At 32.1% G+C, this 18,509-nt stretch overlaps 1 protein-coding gene across 3 annotated transcripts in view; it reads left to right on the forward strand.

Moving 5' to 3' along the window:
- The window catches only part of LOC135124088 (lutropin-choriogonadotropic hormone receptor-like), an 86,395-nt gene that overhangs the window by 31,090 nt on the left and 36,796 nt on the right, over nt 1-18,509 (forward strand). For 2 of the 3 annotated variants that reach the window (XM_064048952.1, XM_064048955.1), the window contains exons 4-6: nt 517-591; nt 10,447-10,524; nt 10,962-11,036. In XM_064048952.1, the coding sequence (XP_063905022.1) occupies nt 517-591; nt 10,447-10,524; nt 10,962-11,036 (228 nt within the window). Of the gene's footprint in view, nt 1-516; nt 592-9,802; nt 9,916-10,446; nt 10,525-10,961; nt 11,037-18,509 lie in introns of those variants that run through there. The other variant, XM_064048953.1, reaches the window with a different exon arrangement.

The raw sequence follows: 18,509 nt of genomic DNA on the forward strand, positions 1-18,509 counted from the left end.
TATTCATTTGACATTTCTCCAATTTGATCAACAAAATAACATTCGCCAGAACTCTTTGGCAGAGAGAGTGGTATTTTAAGATAAAAAAAAACCTCGATATTTCTGCACTCAAGTTATTGGATTTTTTAGTTTGCTCTGCCCACGTGTTTCAGGAGTCCTTGCACCTAACTAAACTTATCGAAGGAATAACATCGGAAAGGGTATTAGATGCCCGTAAAATCGTGATATCGGAAGAAAAGTTGCCGAGTTTAATCGAACTGTTCTGGGTGGTTTACGACGTTTTTATTTTAGAGTTTGGTCTGACGAGGTATCTATGGAAAAAAAGATCAGACGACTTACAACATCAAGAAATAATATTTAAAGGATTTAATTACACAGTTCCTTTGTATCTTAATGCAACAAAGCTTTTCCTGAAACTAAAAGCAGCTCTTTGCCTCACAGGTGGAATTAAAAATACATTTCTAAGCATCTCATCTGTGTGATCATAACATCATGGTATTAAATTTTCTGTTCCAGGACTCTCGTCAATTTGGAGAACTTTTACTACTTCGAGACAGGCGTATTTCAGCATTTACGACAGCTCCAGACTATGTAAGTAACCCACCGCTCATCAGAATAATTAAATTTCGTCAAACTTTCATCCCGAAGATATTCCATTCTTGTGTCAACAGTCGCCATAAACCGAATCAGCGCGAAATTCTACTTTCACCTCCCACAAACCTCCTCCAGATTCTCCTTACACAAATAACAAACCATCCCTTTCTCACCCTTTGACACCCAGAGCCCTCCATTACGCACTTCACACACGATTTATCTCCTCCTCATCAATAATTAATGCCAAATTGCTTGATCGCGTTTTGATCAAAGCCGAAGGACGAATCCGGCAATCGTCCTTAAACGAATTAAGAAACAGTGGCGTTAATTTCCCACATGAACGGTAATTCAAATGACGCGCTCAATCTCAATGTGTTTAATAAAAGTCGTTTGAGACATAATTAGCCCGCAGTTAGCCAAATTGGTTCGTTTGTGTTTTAAATGTTTGTTTTAAGCTCAAAAATTAACAGGTCAATCACAGTTACAACTGGCACAGTTTTTCGTTAGAGAGATTGTTCCTCATTTTCCCCCAGTTCGATTTTAAGTTGATAGGCACGTAGAGATTGGAGCGGAGAGATCGTAATTCCTGTCGTCTTGATTAATGACACATCGCCGAGATGTCTAGGATAATTAGCTTTTACTGACCTCAAGTTGTAATAGCTTCCAGAAATGGTGGGAATCGCTGGAATTTGGGCCGACGTACTAATCAAACGTTTGCTGTGTTTATTTGGGTGGAAGTAATGGAGAGCTTTTGCAGTTCCGCAGATCAAAAGAAAGAGAATCGGATTAAAATTTAGAGATTTGTGACTTTTGATTTGCGGTGGGGTCATTCACTTTTCCATTTATCTGTTTTCAATAAAATGAGATTTCCAGTTATAATTCATCTTGATTTCCTTATAATAAATTCAATTCAGAGAGCGCTATATTCATGGTGAACAAATTTAATTCATTTGGCAGTTTACTTTTGAGTTAATTTGTAGTGTTATTTTTGTTTGTTTTAAATAAAATTATTTTTGCTGCAGAACTGTTTTCATTTAATTATTACCACTTCTAAAACAAGCTCAGTGGCTATTTCTAAACTAATAGCGTTTGTTTATAAAAATATTACTCATATCTGATTAAAATGTTTCAGTGCTAAAGTTAGTTTTTACTTTGCTTATTTCACTTTTGTTATGTTACTTCTAAACAAGCCCAAGTACTCGAGTGATGGAAAGTTTATTTTATCAAATAATAACTCCTGCTTTCTGTTTACCATAATCTAGATTCTCTTTCTTGTTTATTTTCTGATCTTGAAAATACAGGTATTAAGAACATTTATAACGGCAGTCTTGTTGTTAGTATTTATTGTAAAAAATATGACAAAATTTCGATTAGAAAAAAATTAGAAGGTTAAATAAATGATTTTTCGAATTTTTTGAAACCGTTTGTAGTAACGGTGTGTCAAATTTTTGCGTTTCAAAAATAAGTTCTGGTAAATTAATAGTTATTTGTAATAATAGTTTATATTTAAAATAACACGAGGCTGAGTTAGGCAAATATTAATTATTAAATTATTACTGCATTAAAAACTGGACAAGTAATTTTGAAAAATATGGGAGCCTTTTTTATTTTTATTTCTATTGTATTATCTATCTATCCATTGGAACAATTTTTTCTACACGTGCCAAGCTATTCGGTAAGATATAATGTATAATATAATATTCTATGTCTCAAATCATCGAACAAATTATGGGGTTCATTTTTCTATTAGCAGATTATGCAAACTATTAAATGAGTATCCCCGTCTAGACCTTTTTAATGTACCACCTAATTGTTTTAAAGCAAATGTGAAGTCCATCCTGAGCTGGTAAATTATTTGTAATTTATTTGTTTTTTGTTTTTTGTTTTTGACGAAGTAGTGTATTCACTAAAGTGTACAATGTATATATAATGTATGTATGTATGTATGTTCATCTCTTTTGACTTGTACAAGGATATAATTCCGTAAATATATGTATTATTATATTATTATTATTATTATGGGCATATCGTTAAAAAACTTCCAAAAAAATGTTGGAGGTCCCGAAGATATCTTTTGATCCTGGATCATTCTTCTTGAGTTTCTAGTTAGTAAAGAGAGCAAATTGTATACAAATTAGGGTCTGTTTAACTGAAATAGCTTGACATATTATAAATCCGAAAAATTGTATCCATTCAAAGAACTAAATAAAACAAAATATCTCGATCTCAATGAACATTGCTCTATTTACAATTCGAACCTCTAGAACAATAATCCGGGTCCGAAAATTGTGTCCGGGACTTCCTGATATTCTTTTTTATTTTTTCCCGAACAATTCATCGGTGTCATTTTTTGAAAATATCGATCTTTGAAAAAATTCTGGAGGCCCTGGACAAATATTTTGGGACTGGATTCTTCTTCAGGAGCGTTTAATAGTTTAATTAGTAAAGAGAGCAATTTTTACATCAATTAGAGTTTGTTTAAGCGAAATAAGTAGCTTGACATGGTGTAAGCTGAAAATTTTGACCCATTCGAAGAAATGAAATAAAAAAATTTCTCTGGATCTCTCTGAAAATTGCTCTCCTTACAATTTGAACCTCCTGAATAACAATCCGGGCTCGAAAGATGACTTCGGCCTCCTGATTTTTTATAATTATTATTTAGCGAACAACTTATAAAAGAAATTTCAAATTTGAGAGCTCCTAACTCCGGAACGAGATGAGATACTGGATTTTGGTTTTCACTGTCCGATTTTTTTAAGATTTCTAGTCGAATTGGTTGATTTTCAGGCCGAATTCTAGAGCGGCTCAAAATCTACAGACGAGTAAATCGGACGGCATCATTTCTTTTAAATATCGGTCTCTAAAAAAAAATCGAAAAAATTTTTGACGCCCTGAACAAATATTTTGAGGCTGAATTCTTCTTTAAGAGTGTTAACTTAGTAAAGAGAATAATTTTTACATAAATTATAGTTCGTTTAAGCGAAATAAGTAGCTTGATATGGTGTAAGCTGAAAATTTTGACCCATTCGAAAAAATTAAATAAAAAAATTTCTCTAGATGTGTCTGAAAATTACTGTCCTTACAAGTCGAACCTCCTGAACAATAATCCGGGCTCGCAAAATTACTCCGCCCTCCTGATTTTTTAAATAATTATTTAGCGAACAACTTATAAAACAAATTTCAAATTTGAGAGCTCGTAACTCCGGAACGAGATGAGATACTGGATTTTGGTTTTCACTGTCCGATTTTTTTAAGTTTTCTAGTCGAATTGGTTGATTTTCAGGCCGAATTCTAGAGCGGTTCAAAATCTACAGACGGATATATCGGACCGCATCATTTTTTGAAAATATCGATCTTTAAAAAAATTTTAAAAAATTTGGAGGCCCTGAACAAATATTGTGAGACTCTATTCTTCTTTAAAAGCGTTTAATTACTAAAGAGAGGAATTTTTACATAAATTATAGTTCGTTTAAGCGAAATAAGTAGCTTGACATGGTGTAAGCCGAAAATTTTGACCCATTCGAAAAAATTAAATAAAAAAATTTCTCTAGATCTGTCTGAAAATTACTCTCCTAACAATTCGAATCTCCTGAACAATAATCCGGGCTCGAAAAATGACTCCAGCCTTATGATTTTTTAAATTATTATTTAGCGAACAACTTATAAAACAAATTTCAAATTTGACAGCTGCTAACTCCGAAACGAGATGAAATACTGGATTTTGGTTTTCATTGTTCGATTTGTTTAAGTTTTCTAGTCGAACTGGTTGATTTTCAGACCGAATTCAAAAGCGGTTCAAAATCTACAGACGAATAAATCGGAAGGCATCATTTTTTGAAAATATAGATCTTTAAAAAAATCTGGAGGCTCTGAACAAATATTTTGAGACTGTATTCTTCTTTAAAAGCGTTTAATTACTAAAGAGAGGAATTTTTATAAAAATTATAGTTCGTTTAGGCGAAATAAATAGCTTGACATGGTGTAAGCCGAAAATTTTGACCCATTCGAAAAATTTAAATATAAAAAATTTCTCTAGATCTGTCTGAAAATTACTCTCCTAACAATTCGAACCTCCTGAACAACAATCCGGGCTCGAAAAATGACTCCGGCGTCCTGATTTTTTAAATTATTATTTAGCGAACAATTTATAAAAAAAATTCAAATTTGAGAACTTGTAGCTGCGGAACGAGATGAGATACTGGATTTTGGTTTTCACTGTCCGATTTTTTTAAGTTTTCAAGTCGAATTAATTGATTTTTAGGCCAAATTCTAGAGCGGTTCAAAATCTACAGACGAATAAATCGGACGGCATAATTTTTTTTAAATTACGGTCTTTAAAAAAAATAAAAAAAAATTTGGACGCCCTGAACAAATATTTTAAGACTGGATTCTTCTTTAAGAGCGTTAACTTAGTAAAGAGAGTAATTTTTACATAAATTATAGTTCGTTTAAGCAAAATAAGTAGTTTGACATGGTCTAAGCCGGAAACTTTGACCCATTCGAAAAAATTAAATAAAAACATTTCTTTCCATCTGTCTGAAATTACTCTTCTTACAAGTCGAACCTCCTGAACAATTATCCGGGCTCGCAAAATTACTCCGCCCTCCTGATTTTTTAATTATTTTTTAGGAAGAACTTATAAAACAAATTTCAAATTTGAGAACTCATAGCTCCGGAACGAGATGAGATACTGGATTTTGGTTTTCACTGTCCGATTTCTTTAAGTTTTCTAGTCGATTTGGTTGATTTTCAGGCCGAATTCTAGAGCGGCTCAAAATCTATAGACGAGTAAATCGGACGGCATCTTTTTTTTTTCGGTCTTTAAAAAAAATAAAAAAAAAATTGGACGCCCTGAACAAATATTTTAAGACTGGATTCTTCTTTAAGAGCGTTAACTTAGTAAAGAGAGTAATTTTTACATAAATTATAGTTCGTTTAAGCGAAATAAGTAGCTTGACATGGTCTAAGCCGAAAACTTTGACCCATTTGAAAAAATTAAATAGAAACATTTCTCTCCATCTGTCTGAAAATACTCCTCTTACAAGTCGAACCTCTTGAACAACAATCCGGGCTCGAAAAATTACTCCGGCCTCCTGATTTTTTAAATTATTATTTAGCGAACAACTTATAAAATAAATTTCAAATTTGAGAACTCGTAACTCGGGAACGAGATAAGATACTGGATTTTGGTTTTCACTGTTCGATTTCCTTAAGTTTTCTAGTAGAATTGGTTGATTTTCAGACCAAATTCTAGAGCGGTTCAAAATCTACAGACGGATATATCGGACCGCATCATTTTTTGAAAATACCGATTTTTAAAAAAATCAAAAAAAATCTGGAGGCCCTGAACAAATATTTTGAGATTGTATTCTTCTTTAAAAGCGTTTAATTAGTAAAGAGAGTAATTTTTACATAAATTATAGTTCGTTTAAGCGAAATAAGTAGCTTGACATGGTCTAAAACGAAAATTTTGACCCATTCAAAAAAATTAAATAAAAAAATTTCTCTAGATCTGCCTGAAAATTACTCTCCTAATAATTCAAACCTCCTGAACAACCATCCGGGCTCGAAAAATGACTCCGGCCTCCTGATATTTTAAATTATTATTTAGCGAACAACTTATAAAACAAATTTCAAATTTGAGAACTCGTAACTCCGGAACAAGATGAGATACTGGATTTTGGTTTAAGTGTTCGATTTCTTTAAGTTTTCTAGTCGAATTGGTTGATTTTCAGGCCGAATTCTAGAGCGGTTCAAAATCTACAGACGGATATATCGGACCGCATCATTTCTTAGAAATATCGGTCTTTAACAAAATCAAAAAAAATCTGGAGGCCCTCAATCCACGATATTATGAATTCCAGCGTACTTTTCACGGTCCCTTTTCCAAAGTGGGACAACGTTAGATTGCTTTAACTGCCCTAAATGAACTATTAGCAGTCTTGTGTGAGGAATTAAGAAGTATTATAATGTAACACTTAAGTATAAACATCCAAAAACCTCATTTATAACTTTATAAACAAAGGATGAGTCATAATTAAGTAAATTTCATGAAATCTCCTAGCAAGTGCTTTATCTAAATAATCTCAGGATCGTTAAATTGTGTTAGAACTAGTTAACGATTAAAATCCTAACATGAACTGTGAATTTACAAACAATGAAACAAATGTACCTCACGTGTTAGCGTCGGTCGAAAATTCGCATATTCCGCTTAGAAAAAACCCGCAAGAATTAGCTACGCGCGTTGGGTAAACTGTGGCATCGTCGTCGTTACTGCGCCACCTACTCTCTACCAAACAAGTAAACCTCACTACCTACCCTCTACCTACAAAAAAAAATCCCTAGGAAAGCTACCAACCACCACAAAATAACTAAACGTGCACATGGTTGCCTATGTTTAACGATTTTCTTGACTGAATTGTTTTCCAATTCAAATTATTCAAATCTGGTCACCACAACATAAAAAGTCGAAGTTAAGCATGTACCCAGAAATTACGAATATGTACATTTTGTCTGTTATATATCTGCTTTAAAATATTTCATATTGTCCACACTTGTGTTAATTACATCACTGCTTTTTACCTTATAGATGCTATCATAAAACAGAAATCGCAAAATCACTTTATAATTTTGACTAGACTTAAAGAAATAACCTTCGACCAATTTTTTAAAGTTAAAAACTAAGTGAAATTGCGATCTACTTTTTGGTCGAATTTCACAAATCAAAAAAATCACCCGGTATTTGGCCTTAGTGATGCTTAGTTGCTTGCACGGCGTGTTTTTCGTAATTCATAATTTCATAGTTCACATAATTTTTATAAATGTTTATTAAAATGAAAACGTTATAATTCGTTTCATATTATATACAATTCTTTTTATTTAGTTTTCTCCACCAAAATGTTAATAACGTGATTAATAAATTATTAAATTTATTCGTATTGAGAATTACCCCAGGTACAATTTCCTTTGAGGTTAACTGGTTTTTCTCTATTTTATTTTGTTTTTCAACCTTCTCTTTTAAAAAATATGAATAAAACAGCTAACTTGGTGTTCTCTTGCTAAAAATTCGAATGTTTTAAATCTTCTTAAGACATCATTTCAGGCAACACAACCTAATTTTCTTCCTAGACAAATACTAAAACTTTTAACCATGTTCAAGTTTCCAAAATTTCTAGTCTTTGTAATCTCTCTAAATTTTTAAAACTTTTTTCTTAAAACATAACACAGGAAAATAATACCTTTTTTAACTAGTGGGTTTACAAATTATTTGCTGAAGATTAATGGTTGTTGGACTAATAAATTACAAAATTGTTTCAAATACATAAAAATAATTACATTTTTTGTTTACTTATAAGTCTAAACCTGTCACTCTGTTTTAAATTATCGTAGTTATCCAAACGCAAAAACTTTGTCTTTTAAAATTAGTAAACGTCCTTTTTTTGTAGACAAACTTCGTGGAACATTCAACGTAACCATAAATTACTACAAATTACCACTCCAAATAAAATCTAAATAACTCTAATGAAAATAAAAAAACAGCGAAACGACTTTCCGGAGTTTGCTAAACCGTACATCTCCGCTTATTTCCATCCCTAACGGGCACGCCACTCGAAATTAAGAACTTAGCACACGATAAGAAAAACACCAAGAAAAATTGACCCAATTTAAAGTTTCAAGCGGTTTTAAAGCACGCAGATCTCCCATCTGGCTCGTGGCTCCACAATCAGGCAAGTTGCAACGTGAACAATGAGTTTATTAACGTCGAACTCCTAGGTACAATACTGACAGATCTGCTTACTGCTTTTGATTTCTCTCCAACGACAAACTCGAATAAGTATACGTCGGCAGCAGCGAGTGCAGTTAATATCGGAGCTTATGTCCGGGATTTAGTAAATGCGCTTCGATGATAATAAAGTTTTCAAATGAAACTTCACTGCCGGTGTGTGGATTATCGTTAACGGAGTGGCTAAAATGTGAATAGTTGTATGTTTATAATACTTAAGCGTTTTAAATGTGTGTCCAGATTGAGGGATGTATATTCCAACATGGGTAAAGCTGTGGAAGATTAAACTTGTGTTTATGGATTTATTGTTGATTATTATTTGAGGGAATTGTAGGCCTTATCGTAGTGAAACGAATGAAGACGAGAACATAATTTAGTAGAACGGAAACAAAGTCTGCAACTCGTTCAAAGTTTGTTCGTAATTAGGGCAATCTTTCTTTTGACATATTATTGAACTAGAAGGACCATTTTTTAATAGTCATTCAAATTAAGTTTTTTTTTCTCGTTCTTCGTATTATTTATCGATGTGACACTACACAGTCTCCATTAAATATATCGCAAAGCTTATTAGAAAGTTGGAAATTATTTGGGATTAAAACAGTTTCGTAGAATAATAATTTATGTACTGTTTGCTCATGCAAATTAGAGTAGTTTTAGAACAACTGTGTTGTGTACAATTTATGCGTGCAGTTATTAAGCGTAAATGGGTAAGATAAGATTTCAACGTGGTTTCAAAAACCACAAGTACAGGACTATGTTATTTTACAAAAACTATTACAACACTTCCCTATGTATCTGCGAGCTATAACGATTAACTATACAGTATTCAGTGATATTTAGGTATGCCACTACGTACAAAGAACAGTTATTCGGTCCCTGTTAACAGCAAATGCATTTTAGTGCAGTTTTATAAAAGCTGTTATGCAAAATATACGGGACGACACGACTCAAATTTTGTCCGAAACATACCTACAAAATTCATACTTTTCTGAAGCATAATTAATTAAAGTTATCTTTAAAATTGTGTTTGCAAAGAGCAGCTTATACTTTTTTTTTGGTTATATAAATGGTAAAACAGAGGTTGAACTAACAAAAAATCGGAACTTCTAGATTTTATATTTTATAGGTTTTTGAAAAATTCATTTGCTATGGAATAACTTCAGTAATAATATATGTTAGGATTAATTTAGAACTTTCAGCTTCGTTCAGGTGTGTGTAAAACTTTTGAATTAAATTATATTAATTATAAAAGGTGGATACTAAAACATTCTCATTATTATGAAACACATTATTTTGTTTGTTTATGTAACTATATTTGTGGCATAAAACTAATTATATATACAATAATAAAGCACAAAATTTTGTTCATAGTTTTAAAAAAGTGATAAAATATTTAACTATATGATAAATAATTCCATGCCGCAGTCAAAGTTTAACATTTTTCGGTTAATTAAAGCTATACAACTCTGCTACATGTTTTATGACGTTTCCAACTACCCACAGTTCACGGTAACAACCACCAGATTTCAGGAGAAAAGGTAAGATGTTAGCCTAAAGTAAACTGAAAGTAGAGGTTTGAGAACAATTCTGCTAACTTAATATAAATAAAAAAGTGCCTTTGTTTGGTTATCGTTTATTTCTATAAGTAAATTAGATTTTGACTTTGCACTTTAGTGTTTACACTTTTATAGATTTTTAAAAATCCAGGTGTTTCCTTCGCATACCAAGAATGCCCTTATCGACCTTAGCTATTCACTTACGATTATCAATAACCTCCACCGTCCCCAAATTCCCTCTCAGACATTTACTAATCTAATTTGTAACACAACAGACATCCATTTAATTAACCAAATTACAAATTTGTAATTTACGACATCCCCTCCATCACAAAAGTGAGATCGTTATGTAAAAGCGAAAACTTAGAGCGTCCTAGCTACAACGAAGTAATCAAAACTTTAAATTAGGAAACAACACGGCCTGATTAGATCCTCAGTAAAAAGCAGAAACAGACATCAAATAACACAACAAAACGATTAATTAACACAAATAAAACTAATATCTCGTTTCAGCTACATTCATCGCGCGCCCAAGCTTCTCAAGATCCAGCCCGAAGTCTTCAGCGCCTATTTACCCAAACTGAAAATCCTGTAAGTAGAAATTTTCCGCCATCCGCACCCCATTACACGCAATAATTACAACAATAATTACCATGAATTTGCATAAGTTTCCGCCCTGATAGTTCCCGGGGAAATTACTATCGATATGTGCCTCAAAATGATTAGAATTAATTAAGGAAGCATACGTCTTTGCCACTCCTCGTTATTCGCACTAGGCCAAGCTAATGCGCCAAACCGCAACGTACGGATGCAAATTGTCCCTGCCCGAAGTGCTTGCCTACGGGTTTGTGCAATAAATATGGAGTGGAAGAAAAAGACAATTTCCACTTAATTTGCCGCGGACGCGGCAGATAATTGCTTTCCGGGGGAAATATCCAAAGGAACAAATGTTTGCGAGATGCTCTCAACCGTGCTTGAAAGTTTAATAAAGAAGGCTCGATCCCGATATTAAAAGAAATATTTTTCAGGAGGATCGTCAATACGGGGCTTGAGGAGATGCCGAACTTGAACGGGCTGAACACTTCTTCGGTACTTCACATGATGTAAGTAAAATAGAGAAATCCTGAGGTACAAACTTTACTAGTTTTAAAATTGTGAAGTCAGCCGCGTATCATTACGTTTACTTCAAACTTTAAAGTGTTGCTATCTCATAAATAAAGAGCGGATTTGTATGCACAAAATCTCATGTTCTATCTCGAATACCCTTTGTTTGTCAACAAGTTTTTCCTTGATGCCTGTCATTTTTAGGTACACTAATAATAATAATAATGAACCAGCTTGTTATTTCCCTGCACGTTCAAAATCAAATATCAATAAATAAATAGCTAACGATAAATAGACTATCGGCTGAAAAGAAATGCCATCTTTGTCAATAAAACCACCTTCCCATCAGAGCTGTTCAAAGTACTCAAAAAAAGTACTTGAAGTACCAAGTACAAAGTACTACTTGAAATAGTGTTCAAGTAAAGTACCAAGTACTTACTTTCAGCAAGAGTATTTCAAGTATCAAGTACTTTTCAAATGTACTTGAAGTACAAGCCAAGTATATTACTTCAAGTACTTACGAGTACTTGAAGTACTGGAGGTATACTTCAAGTACTTACAAATACTTGAAGTACTGAAAATGCTTCAAGTACTTTCTAATTATTTGAAATACAGTAGAATTAGATAACTTTTCCTGCTTTTTTAAAAAAGCTTAATATATTTTAGAACTGAATTTTTTTATACTCAGAATTTAAGTATACAATAATACATATTTCCCCACATAAAAAATTGCATAAGCATCAACTTAAATGCAGAATGGTACCTCACTTGTTAATAATACTATGTTATTTATAAACAATATTCTTTTGAAATACTATTACATCTTTCTGTTGACACAATGCCTTCGACAAAATTAACGTATATTGCTAATTTAAAATTTAAAATAAAATACATGACGGCTTTGCTTACTATTAATTTATAACAAAAACATCGGCGCTGTATGGTATTTTCTCAGGCTTCTGTTGCCTTTTTTTAATATTTTGAATTTTGGTTCACCACCAAAACGTTCTGATTTTTTAATAAAGTTGTGTTAAAAATATATAAATTTTATGAACCGGTTCCGTGTTTAAGTTTGTGGGTAGTTTACAGCACCCTTAATCATTACCCATTGTGAAAGTGCACAGGGCCGGATTTGTGAAACTGAAATTTTTCAGAAAAAAATTTTAAGAGCAGTGCGATACATATACATGCTCGTGACATAAAAATGTTTAAGTCACTATGTTGTATTTTCAAAAAAAACGTATGAATTTTTTAAATAAAAAATAAAATGCCTAAAACGAGAGTCCATTTTCAGCGAAAACTATAACTCTTGAAAAATATCAAGGTGATCAAAGTAATTAGTCGTTTTTTACTTTTGCGGTTAGCAAAAATGCTGAGAATTTCGACTTACGTATTTACTATTCTAAAAATTATTAAATTAACCTAAATACTACAGTGACTAAATAGTAAACACGAATCACTACGATGTTTGTCTAACTAAGAGTGTAACTTTACACTGACAAATCACAAATAATAGGTTTGTAATGCTGTTCCGTCCATTTTTACAAAATTTTGTTCCTCTAATGCCACAATACTTTCAGAATTTTCCTTTACATTTTCGATTGGCTTATTTTTTATTTTTACCTGAAAACCCAAAGAAGATGACATTAGTAACTGATAACTACAATGACTTCAGGGAATGCCTAACAACGGGTTTTGCGAAAATTCAGGTAAATATGTACTAAATTTATTATTGTTAAAATATTTCGTAGGGGTGTATTTATCTAGGCAATTATACTAACTAATCGCGAATTTCATTAACTTTGTATTTTTTTATAATGTGAATATGTATTTTGTTCCATTTACGGAAGCGGCCACTGACCCGTTTGGGTATCTTTACCTGATATTGTAAATACAAATGTAAATTCAGTACTTCTGTAACCGTCCTGTATTTAAACATCGAAACCGAACGCTGTCTATTATTTCGCACACAACAAAACAAAGGTCCTTCGAGCAATATCAAAGTACAATTCGGTACTCATCAAAACCATACAATCATGATCGTATCAACTGGATTAGAAAAAACATTAGTACTACGAGCCGAGTTTCACAAAACATATTTCATTTTGAACAATATTGGGTTTATGTAATACGAAAAGTTGTTGTACGGTAATAAATAAAATCCGCACAGGAAAGATAAATGACACTAATTAGTGTGACTTTTAAAATCATTGTTTTTCTGCATTACGTATTTTTAAATTGTTGGTGTTCAAATAATTCATACAAATTAACAGATTATTTGAAACTGTAATGTGAGAAAATATAAGTAGTAATAACAAACTAAGTTTATATGGCTGAACCATGTATAAACAAAAAAAGAAAATTTGGTAAAAAACGAGTGTCTAATATGATAAAGAAAATTAAAATGCAAAATATTTAACATAAAATTGTGTTTAAATTCTACGAGGAAGAGGCGAATATGAAAGTCTGTACCTGCCATCAGCTATTGCTATTATAATAAAAGGGATAATCCCCTGCCGAGTTCTCCGCCCTGACCAGGCTTCTTACTGACAAATACACGGCGGGGTTAATAAACTAATGAAAGAATAAATATCTTTTTGAACGAGTACTGAATCATTTCTCAAATATTTTCAAATCCGACCTTGCACTTTAGCAGGTACGTCAACAAACCCCATTTCCTTTGGAGTACCGGGAAGGTACTGAAAAACTACCCGCAAAGTTAGTTCCAAACCAAAATACAGAAAAGACAAAATTCATATACTTATTCACAACTTTACATCGCTGAAAATTTTACACAGATCTCCGACCCTTCTGCTGTCGTCATCCACTCTCAAATGACATATTTATGACATTTTAGAAATACTTCAAGTACCAAGTACCAAGTACCTAAATATAAAAGTACTTCAAGTAAAGTACTTGAAGTACTTAAAGTACTTGAAGTATTACTTCAAGTACTTTTACTTGAAGTACTGAACAGCTCTGCTTCCCATGATATAGCTTCGTCCAAATCCAAGTTGTGTTTCCTAAACTTGGCTATATAGGTACTTCACGGTTTGGTTTTCCTTAAGTTCTCGTTTGTTCTGGTGGAGAGCAATTTGGTGAATCCTGAAGTACTTTTTTTCTGAATCCAAAGAAGGTTCAACCATCATCATCGTCGTTAGAAATGTCGTCGCTTTCTAATATTTCAGCAATGACGAAGATTTCTTCCAAATTGATTTCTGCTGAAAAATAGGAAGCTGCAAGTGTCTATAGATCGATCGGTTGAAGACTTCTACCACAAGAATCAACCTGTAGCTGCACCATTTACTGGACCTCATCCAACTTTATGAACCCTCCGAGGACACCCTCTGCAACATCACCATGTACCTGTCCAAAATCATGGACCCAAACATCCCTTTAATCAAAATCAAAACCATCCTTGATAGCCTCCTGTTTCAACACGCTATCAACATTTGCCCCAATCTCCTGACCATCTTGCGCAATCTCGAGTACCTCCAATTCATAGCCGACTACCTAGACAACAACTTAAGGGGGAACGCTAGACGAGAGACAAGTTTGAATTGGGCGCCATTTGTTGCCTTAAACGCAACCAGCAATTCTTCTTTTAATCTACCTGACGCGCTGGGATAGACGACTACCGGACATGGGTCATAAAAGTATCGTAAGCCGATAATGCAGAATAATGATAATTTATGACAGGCGGCCCACAACATACCTTCAGCACAGAATAATCATTTCTCGTATTCTTTTGACATATTAATTTTAATATTCGAGATAATTATTATATTATTCAAACAAAATTTAGATACTGTAGAGCAACAAGGCTTATCAAGCCCGTCTATTAGTTTCTTCGCCTAAATGTATTATTAATACCGTTTTCAAATTACACCAAAATTGAAAAATCGAAAACTTAATAATTGAAAAATTGAAACATTTTAAATGAAAAAAATCGGTAAACCGAAAAATTGAAAAATTTGTAAATCGAGAAATTGAACAATCTAAAAATTAAACAATTTAAAAATCGAAACATCAAGGAAAACAAAAAATTAACGGAACATCTAGAACTTAAAAATTGGAAAATTAAAATACCTATCGAAAAATTGAAAAACCGAGAAATCGAAACATCAAAAAATGGAAAAATTGAAGAACCGAAACATTGCAAAATCTCAGAACTGAAATACTGAAAAACTGAAAAATGGAAGGAAAATTGAAAAATCGAAAGAGTGAAAAAATTCAAAACTGAAATCTTGAAAAACTGAAAAATGGAAAGAAAATTGAAGAATCGGAAAAGTGAAAAAATCCAAAACTGAAACATTGAAAAATCCAGAAATCGTAAAATTGAAAAATCACAATTGAAGAAAGAATTGAAAAATCAAGAAATAGAGAAATGGGAAAATCAAAAAATCAGTTAATCGAAAAATTGAAAAATCGAAAAATTTAGAAACGTCAAAAATTAAAAACTGAAAAATAAAAAAAAATTAAAATCGTAAAACTGAAATATCGTGAAGTTAATAAATTGAAAAACTGAAAATTTTTGAAAAAAAAAATCGTATCAAAAACTAAAAATTCAAAAAATCGAGAAATTGAACAATCAAAAAATCAAAATATTGAAATCCCAGTAAGTTGATAAATAGGAAAATTTAAAAAACAACAATTTTAAAAATCCAAGAATTGAACAACAAAAAAAATCTAAGCCTGAAAACTCAGAAAATTGAATGATCGAGAACAAAAAATCTAAAATTTAAAAATTCAACAAATTGAAAAATCATGGAACTGAAAAATCGAAAAGTCGAGATAGTGAGAAATCTAAAAGCCTAAAACTTTAAAAACTGAAAAATTAAAATATCGAAAAATTTAAAAACCGAGAAAACACAATATCAAAAATTTGAAAAATTGAAGAAACGAAATATTGCAAAATTCCAAAGCTGAAATATTGAAAAACCTAAAAATGGAAGGAAAATTAAAGAATCGAAACAGTGAAAAAATCCCAAACTGAAACATTGAAAAATTGAGAAATGGAAAAATGGCAAAATCAAAAAAATTAGTCTAAAGAGTTTAGACACTACTTCCCTCGCTATCGGAAACGTGACGACTGCACGTCTATTATGTTTTTTTTTCACATTAGATTTCAAAGCATTCGGTTTTGTAGTTCTTGATTAAATCAATAAAATAAATTTGCGCATTCATTAAATTTTTTGAGTCACCCTGTATATCCGAATCCAAAAAATATTAATGGAATGATAAATTACAAGAAGAAACTCATCATATTTTGTAAATTTTAAATAGGATTATACGGCAAACTTTTGAGCTGACGTCATCAATTTTTTGGAAGGGATAAGCAAATATATTTGAACTAAAAATTTATTATTGTCTTTATAACCTTAAAACATTTGCAAGATTTCAAAGCATTGGGTTCTGTAGTTCCTGATTAAATCAATAAAATAAATTTACGCATTCATTAATTTTTGGGGTCATCCTGTATACGCAAATCCAAAAAACATGAATGGAATGATAAATCACAAGAAGAGACTCATCATATTTTATACAATTTAGATAGGATTTATTCAGCAAAATTTTGAGCTGACATCATCAATTTTTTAGAGGGGATAAGTAAATATATTGTGATTAAAACGGTCCTGGTTTAATAACAAAAAAATATTCTTCGTCTATAAACTAAGCTCGTCTTAGACAAAGTATTCGTAAAAAAATATGTCGTAAAAAAATGTACGTATGCTGGTCCCGACTGCGATTATAGTTTAAATATTTTTTAGAAAATCCTGTCATGGATGTAGAAACATTTGTGACAGCCAAAGAGGTTTTTTTGAGAAAATTATCTTTGAATTTAGACCAAATTTAAATAGACACTAGGCAACAGGCACATTTGGGCAAAAGAAAGAGAAATTAGGGTTACGGCTTCAAATTTTGGACGTATTTACAAACTTAGACCGACTACAGCAATAGCTAAAACTGTGGAGTCTCTGTTGTACAGTACATTTAGAGGTAACAGTTAAAAATACTATGGACAGCAAAGTGAGGAAAAAGCTGTCAAGTGTTTCGAAATAAATAAAAATATAAAAACTGAACGGTGTGGCTTGTTTATTTCCAAACAATTTCCTTACTTGGCTGCTAGTCCAGACAGGGTTCTAGAGGATAGGAGTGCATTAGTCGAAATTAAATGCCCTTCAAAATCGCAAGATTTGTCTCCCGAAGAAGCGGTTAGAAAAAAAATAATCAAATTTTGTACATTTCAAGTCCAGGGACAAATGCTTGTTACGGGTATTTCACAAGTTTATTTTGTTGTATGGACACCCAATGGAATAAATATAGAAACAATTCATAAAGACGAAGAAATATATGTAAAAAGATGGCAGATAAACTTGGCAGATTTTGCTTTGGCGCATTATTGCCCGAAATAATTGATTCAAGAAGAAAGAGGAACCTGCCTTTGCGAGAGATTTTTTTAAAATAAGTAAAATTTGTTTCTATTTTTTTATGTACTTTAATAATTTATTAGGAGTACATTTTTCATCACCAAGACTTGCATATTTTTATTATAAATATATTTTGAAAATGATCTCTCGGCAAATGAAAACATATACGAGCACTTTTTTCGAGTAAACAATGAAGGGAGAAGTTACTGGGCGTAGGGCTTTTTTAAAACACCTCCTTTCTGGGATAAGTAGTAGATACACTTAGCTACTTATACGTGTTAAACAAAAGCTGTATTTTATATATTTTTTTATTATTATTATAAATATGTTTATTAGTTTTATTAATTAAGAAAGCAAAATATATATAAACAATAATATTACAATGAATTTTTAGTAATAATGTGTATTGATTTGAGGATCCTGAGTGGAGTAAAAATATTATAGTTCCCCAGTTTTAATTCGGTTTTATGATAGTACCTCATTGCGTAAAAGTTAATTTTCTTAACAATAGATTACTACGGCCGGTCCTGGCGGCTTGTTATAAAGCTGAGTTCCTTGACATAAATTAGAAAAATCAGCCGAGAACTCTAACAATCAACTTATGGTAAAGCATACGATAAGGGTTTTAGAGTTCCCTCAAACATATAAGGCGTTTATGACTTCACACCAATTTGACTCCCATTATAATTCAATAGGCCGTCACAACCGGATGTCCTAAACCCACTCACCGATACCTACCTGAAAAGACCTTTTCTGGTAAAAGAACAGGGCAGGACTGAGTTTTGCATTTACCGACAACTGCGCCTTACGATTTTTTTATTTTAAGTAAAAACAAAGTAACTTTGTACTCAATCATTTTTTATTACAACAAATTAGTTAGAATTTTGACATACACAACTATTTACTTAAGGGGAGATTCTGGAAACTCCGATAAGTTGCAAATCGCTATCGAAACTGCAAATACAATGCAACAACAATACATGTTGCTATGGTTTTGAATTTGCGGATCCTTGCAGGCCTTATCGAGTTTCGAGAATCTCC

This window comes from Zophobas morio, unplaced genomic scaffold, assembly GCF_036711695.1.
Source record: "Zophobas morio isolate AGI-343-1 ecotype UQ-CSIRO unplaced genomic scaffold, CSIRO_AGI_Zmor_V1 ptg000007l, whole genome shotgun sequence".
Classification (NCBI taxonomy): Eukaryota; Metazoa; Arthropoda; class Insecta; order Coleoptera; family Tenebrionidae; genus Zophobas; species Zophobas morio.